General features: G+C 43.7%; 1 protein-coding gene across 2 annotated transcripts in view; it reads left to right on the plus strand.

Annotated features, from left to right (window-relative positions):
• The window catches only part of FADS1 (fatty acid desaturase 1), a 23784-nt gene extending 18732 nt beyond the window's left edge, over nt 1–5052 (plus strand). For both annotated transcript variants that reach the window (XM_030450970.1, XM_030450969.1), the window contains 6 exons: nt 104–180; nt 1048–1145; nt 1891–1987; nt 2528–2607; nt 2991–3116; nt 3575–5052. In XM_030450970.1, coding sequence (XP_030306830.1) covers nt 104–180; nt 1048–1145; nt 1891–1987; nt 2528–2607; nt 2991–3116; nt 3575–3626 — 530 coding nt within the window. In that variant the 3' untranslated portion in view covers nt 3627–5052. The remainder of the gene's footprint in view (nt 1–103; nt 181–1047; nt 1146–1890; nt 1988–2527; nt 2608–2990; nt 3117–3574) is intronic.
• Nucleotides 5053–7162: the final 2110 nt, after the last annotated feature.

The following is a 7162-nucleotide window of genomic DNA, read 5'->3' on the forward strand; positions in this document are numbered from 1 at the left end:
CCTTTTGCACTGTTGTGGACACTCATTCCCTTCCCTTTCCACTTTACCTCCCTGGGATGGGAGGGTCCAGTTCATGTCTCTGCAATCTGTTTCCCCACTCTAGTTGGTCCCCCAGCTCTGGTGCCTCTTTACTTCCAGTGGTACGTTTTCTACTTTGTGGTGCAGAGGAAACAGTGGGTGGTAAGTCAGCTCCACTTTGCCAGGGGTGACTTTTACAGAGGAGCAGCTCTGAGCTGGGTATCTCTGTGGCAAGGGGGGTGGGTTTTGGGGGGATTTTGGGAAAGTTCCCTGATCTTCTACCTTGGTCCAGGGTGTGTGAATGTCTGGAAGCACTCCTCCTCCTTCAGAGTTGATGTTGATACAGGATTTGTCCTTCAGGTAGCATGAGAGTCTAGTTTGAGGTAGAATTAGTCATTCTGGATAGTTTTTTTGTGTGTTTTTCCCAAACCAATGCAATAAAAACTTCTTAAAAAACTCTTCTCTGAGATGTGGGGGTAAGAGACAAGGCATCTTGGCTGGTTTATTCTTGCCTGGGAGATGGAACAGTCAGGAGAAAATGGGGAAGTAAGAGATAGCAAGAAAAGTGAAGAGGAACAAAAAAGGAGAAGATGGAACAGTCAGGAGAAAAATGGGGAAATAAGAGATTGCAAGAAAAGTGAAGAGGAACAAAAAATGGGAAGATGGAGGGAAACATTTCTTTGAATTTGAATGAATTTCATTCATTTGAAGAATGCTCTTCATTCTTTTTATTGGGTAGGTTTCTGACTGCTTTCTCTTTAAATCCAGAGGAAAATGTGATGCTTTAGACCATGTCTCTTCTAGTGCTTCCTCTGTGCTGGGTGTGTAAGGCCAGGATAATTCCCAAGCACAGGAATGGCTGGGGAGAGGCAGCAGCATGTCAGATTGCTTTGTGATGGGGCTGGGGAGGAGAGATCCATCAGCAGGTTATAGGAGGTTGTAAAGAGAGTGCAACATGGTGTGGATGGTAAATTCAGAAGCCAGGAATTCCTCCTCTTAATGAAGTTTTATCTGTTCCCTGTCCTGCAGGACCTGGCCTGGATGTTGACCTTCTACATCCGATTCTTCCTCACCTACTTGCCCTTGCTGGGGCTGAAGGGTATCCTGGGCCTTCATCTCTTAGTCAGGTAGCATCCAACTTACAATGCCTCCATTTTCTCTACTCAGTTTCTATCAATCCTTCATGTCAGCTTTTCTTTTTCCTTTTCCTTTTCCTTTTCCTTTTCCTTTTCCTTTTCCTTTTCCTTTTCCTTTTCCTTTCCTTTTCCTTTTCCTTTTCCTTTTTCCTTTTCCTTTTCCTTTTCCTTTTCCTTTCCTTTTCCTTTTCCCTTTTCCCTTTCCCTTTTCCCTTTTCCCTTTTCCCTTTTCCCTTTCCCTTTTCCCTTTTCCCTTTCCCTTTCCCTTTCCCTTTCCCTTTCTCTTTCCTTTCTTTTCTTTTTTCTTTTTTTTCTTCTCTTTTCTTCTCTTTTCTTCTCTCTTCTTCTCTCTTCTTCTCTCTTCTTCTCTCTTCTTCTCTCTTCTTCTCTCTTCTTCTCTCTTCTTCTCTCTTCTTCTCTCTTCTTCTCTCTTCTTCTTTTTCTCTTTTTTCTCTTTTCATTTTTTCTTTTCTTTCTTTTTTTTTCCTTTTTTCCCCAGCCTTCTGATTGTCTTTCTATCATCTCCCTATTCTTCTGTCCCCTGATGCCCTTCAGCAAGGCAGAGGTGGTTGTCTGTCAGGCCTGTGTCTTCAGAAAGTGTTGATCAGATGTTTGGGGTTCCTGGGGTTCATTTTGTCAAGCAAACAACTGGGTTGTATGCATGCAGGTGTGTTCTAGTGACTTATTAGTGCCTAGGTGTGAGATCAGTGATGGGTTTGTGTGCTTGTACCCACAGGTTTATAGAGAGCAACTGGTTTGTCTGGATCACACAAATGAATCACATCCCAATGCACATTGATTATGATCAGAATGTGGACTGGTTCTCTACCCAGGTAAGATCTTCTTTCTTGAGACTTGGGTCTTGGAAGGTGAGAAGTTACAGTTCTGGGTACACCATGCCCAAGAGAGGAGAGCTGATTGCAGTTGTGATGGCAACTGAGAGGAGAATGGAACCAGTTTATCCTCACTGTGGGACATGAGTGCAAAGCAGGAAGGTGCAGAGGTGGGATGGAGGCTTCAGGTGCTGAGCACAGATGCCTCAAGGAAAATAATTAGAGATGCTACAATGCTCTTCAGGTAGAGAACTTCCCATGCATGAAAGATGCTGGTTTCAAGTGCTCTTATTTCAGTTCTGAAGCCATAACACAGGTTTTTAAGTGAGAGAGGTGAAAATCATGGTTATTAATGACTTGTATCACTGGGGAAGTCAAGTCTGTCCTCTGTGGCCTGGAGGGAAGCTCTTGGGTTTGCTGTGTTCAGCCAGCAGGCACACAATGATGAGGAACTTGCAGCTGCTTACTCTTGTGTTTGACAGATTTAAGAGAGGGGGAATTCCTACAACAACACTTAAATATTACTGCTTTTTCTCTCAGCTCCAGGCAACCTGTAATGTTCATCAGTCCTTTTTCAATGACTGGTTTAGTGGACATCTGAACTTCCAAATCGAGCACCAGTGAGTTGAAGCACGTGGGGGAATTTCAGGGAGTGCTGTTTACAGTAGGTCTGAAGAGCCTACAAGCTCCTTGTCTCTCAGCTAACACAAGATCTAAAGATCTTGTAAATATTGTGCTCTTTATATTGGGATGGAATGGGAACTCCACAAAACTTTTTGGAGCACAGCTGAGCACCAAAGCCACTTGAGATCTGAGTAGCATGGCACAGGAGTGAGAATTACCAATGTAATGTTAGGACAAATGCTGACTGAAGGGACATGAGCTGGACCACTCCAGGGCACTGATGGTGCCAGGGGAGGTTGGGACACTTCCCAGGCTTAGGTACAGAAGTTCTCTGGGGTGATGATGAATTCCATTGAATCACCATGTCCTTTTCCCACAGCCTTTTCCCTACAATGCCTCGACACAACTACTGGAAGGTGGCTCCTTTGGTGAAGTCCCTGTGTGCCAAACATGGAATAGAGTACCAGTGCAAGTCATTGCTCACTGCCTTTGCAGACATAGTGTAGTAAGTATCAACCCACTGCCTTCCCTGGGTGAAGGGTTTTCCAGCAGTATGGAGTGAAGAAGAGATGTGGGAAGGAGAGAGGCAGCCAGCTTGGATGACAGAAATTCTGTGGAGAGCTCTGTAGTCCAGATTATTATGAAAGGGATGGAAAGCTGTTCAGCTATGGTGCTCATTTCAGTAGTGACAGAAGGTGTCAGTAGAAACAACCCAATGGAGAGCTTCTTTTCTTCAGCTCTGAGGAGCCAGAGGTCAGTAGGATGCCAAGATTTAGTTGGAAGATTTCCCTGCTCATTGCAGGAGGGTTGGAGTAAATGATCCTTAAAGGCCCTTTCCAACTGAACCCATTCTGTGATTCTACAACCTCATTTCCTTAATTTATAGAGGGGAATTCTTCCCACAGGGCTCTGTTCTGTGTTTCATTATCTTGCTTCTAAGGAAATGTGGTTCTCTCTTGGCAGCTCTTTGAAAGATTCAGGGCAGCTCTGGCTTGATGCCTATCTGCATACATAAGAAGCAGTTGGGTCCTTCCAGAGGAATTCCCCACCCTCTTTGCCTTCTGTGGTGAACTCCAAGAAGATAACTCCAAGAAGATACTGAACAGAGGAGAAGAGAGCTGGCTAAGCCAGAGGTGGGGAGGTGGCACTGCTTAATTCCATTGCTGAATGTGATTAATATGATTTTCTTTTTTTTTTTTTTTAAGATGTGTTCATAGTTCTTGTGCTTCTTTCATTCTTCTTCTCTGGTGCTGAGAGAGGGAGGAAAAGCTGAATGGAGGAGCTTATGTTCCACCAAGCTGGACACAGCTTTAGGACCTGGAGCAGATTCCTTTCTGGCTGCTGACTCTTGGTTTGCTGAGTATAGAGGAGGGAAATCTCTCATCTAACATAGATCTTTGTGTGGTGGCTGTCAGAATGACCACAGTGAGAAAGCTGAGACACTGTGAACTCAAGGAATGTGGGAGCTACTGGAATGAGGAAGCAATAAGGACTCTGTGTGTGGTATTTTAAAATACCTGTGTGTAATTAACAATGGCAAGAAAAATGCCCAAACCAAGGGGCAGTGGGGAGGGCCTGACAGCTCAAACTCGTTTGTGTGTAGGTAGGTGAGGTGGAGAAGGTGCAGGCAGCAGTTCTGTAGGAATAATCATGAGGAAAAAGATAGATTTAGAGCCCTAACAGAGGCAGAGAACAGGAAAATGCAGGTTATTCCCCAGGCATGTGGATGTGACAGCTCAGTATTCCAGATTCTGGGAATGCTGCCATCCACATCTCTTCTGTGCTGAAGGCCTCTGGATTATTTGCCCACTGGTGACCTCCCGTGGGGTCTCTGCAAGTGGTTACCACAGTGTCAAACTTCTGAGTGTTACTGAGCCTGGTGCTGGAAGTCAGAGGAGATGGAAGTATGGCACAGCCAAGGTCTGTGGTCACCTCAAGCTTCACTCTTTTTTTGAGTGTTTAATTAAGTGGAAAGAACTCAGGACTTGTGGACCATCAAGCAGGAGATGTTCCTGTCCAAGCTGCAGACAAGTTTAATGAAGGTATAAAAGCATTAAGAAGGGAGACATCAGCCAACACATTGCTGGTCATTCTCTGCTGGATGATGTGCCTTCAAAACACACCTCAAGAGGGGATGTAGAAGTTTTCTTGGGATGTGCATCTCCTGGTGTCAGGAGACACCCCAATATTACAGGTGCCAAACCAGGATGTAGCACTCATGGCTCCATCACCCTGTCACCTGTGACAGGTGGCTTAAGTTTCCAGAAGGGATGGGTTGATTTTGAGGAATTCATGGTGCTTTTTTTTTTCTTGTGAGGGAATGGAAGAAGCTCATCTTCTCAGGCCAAAAGTGTTGTTAAACACAGGATAAAATTGTAATGGAAATAATAAAATAATCATTGATACCTGGTGATAAAAACCATAAAGGAAATGGGCCCTTACTTACTCTTATACCTTGTTTTTTTTTCCTGCTCCATTTCTTTCCCTTTCATTAGAACTGCTGATGGAGGGAAGTCTGATAATAAAATTTCTTATCTTATTTTATTGATTATTGCTGTCATCAGAGTTAAATATGTGTGTGCACAGGAGTCTGCACTCTCTAAAACGTGGAACAGAGACCTGTCCACAGCTGCAGAGACAGAATTGTCATAAACCTCAGCATTTGTATCTCAGAGGAAGGAAATGGGCTGGTGTGAGGTCCTCAGTAAAAACAATTTAACCAAGATGAACCCTTCTGAAATGAAACTCTACACCAATTCTTCCTCCAGAAGGAGGAGGAAAGGGAAAAATGAACTGCCCCTGACTTCTGGAAGTTGTGTTACTTTGTGTGTAGCAAGGTAAGTGTGTTTTATGAAGTCAAGAGCTGCTCTGTGAGGACTTGAATTCAACAGAGAATCAGCTTGGAGTTCCCTCTGGCCTTTGAGTGTTGACCATGAGCCTGATTATCCAGCCAGGAGAGATATTTATCATCTCAGCTCCATCAGGACCTCCAGACCCCCAGGGAGGATTTGGAGCTCTTTGTGAGTACAGAGAAAGCTGGACAAGTGGATTAGCTCCAACCAGTTCCAGCTGTTCTGGAACAACTCCACCTGCCCCAAATTTGCTGTTTAGTGGAATCCCTTTGGCTTCCCAGTGAAACCACAGAACCCGAACCTCGAAGTAGCCACAGGGTGGCAGTCAGGCACCAGGAGTGCAGGAGAACATCCCAACCCCACTGGGAGCTGAAGCAGCAATGTTCAAAGCTCCACTCTTGCTATTCTAGCATCCTCTTCACCTAAAGGAAGTAGCTATGAAATTAATGCACAGCTCAAAGCAACTTTTGGCTGGTATGAGACTGGAACTCCTAAAACTCCCTAAGCAGAGTTGATATCCTCATCTCACCCTCTGTAAGAGGTAAGAGTGTGTTAAAATAACATTTGCCTGTAAGCAGGAGGAGCTTGTGGGGCCTTTTGCTTTAGGGTCTTAATTTTATTTTAGCCTAAAAACTAGAAAGTGAAAGGTGTGCTTAAAATTTAATTGTTTTTTTATGCTTAATCAACATTATTAATTCTCTCTGAAGATCTCTCCAGTGGGTCTGATAATGAGGTAGGAGACAGTAATTAATCCTCTGCTTTCAGTAATTGTTCACATTTATTCTGTTGTTTGTTTGTTTGTTGTGTTCACATCTCCTGTACTTAGAGGTTTTTCTTCTGCCAGAGTTGTGGCAAGATAAGCCACAAAGTATTACTTGGTGTAAAGAGGGATTTAATGAACAGGAAAACTGTTTAAAAACCTCAGCACTGTAGCACAGCTTCTCTAGGGATAAAGACAGAGTGTTTACACCTAAGGTGAGACCTGGTAGTTTTCATCCTCATGGGATTTGGATGTTGGGGAAGGCTGAAGCCCTCAAAAATGTTCTAAGGAGAACAGATGTATCAAACATGAGGTCTTAAAAACCACACTCTGAGGTTTGGAAGGTTTTGGAGATTATCCATTCAAGTGAAATATTACACAAAGAGGTGGCTCCAGCCCAGAATAATTTTTTTTTCCAAATCAGGGAGGAACATATTCAGTAATAGGGTAGCTGGGATCTTAAAACTAGCTGGGTTATGTTAGAACAGTCAAGGGTGATGGGACAACTGGAAGAAGATGATGCTGTAGTTTTCCCCTTCCAGACTTGTACCCCTTTTGATTTGTTAATGTGATGAATGAGCTGGATTTACAGTCCTTGTCAAACCCATGCAAGTGTTTCCTTCTTTTATGTGAATTCCTGAAGAGATGAGCTGTGCTGTTTATGGAATTTTCTCCATCTTTAGAAAAGGAGGAGAAAAGAAGATGATTTGGTCCATACAGGACAGATAATGGATGCAGCTGAGCTGCTCAGAAACAGGATGATTTGTTGGTTCCCAGGATAGGTTCTTTTATAAGGAGTATAAAAAAGTTTCCTAATAGGTCAGGTGTAGGAAAGTAATGTATTAATGCAACACTGCTCATGGGTGGGGAAAGGAGCAGGATTACATTAACTGGAAGAGAGTTCATTGGCAGGAACCTGGTTTCTGTGTGATTTACATC

The sequence above is a fragment of the Calypte anna genome, chromosome 5 (genome assembly GCF_003957555.1).
Source record: "Calypte anna isolate BGI_N300 chromosome 5, bCalAnn1_v1.p, whole genome shotgun sequence".
Classification (NCBI taxonomy): domain Eukaryota; kingdom Metazoa; phylum Chordata; class Aves; order Apodiformes; family Trochilidae; genus Calypte; species Calypte anna.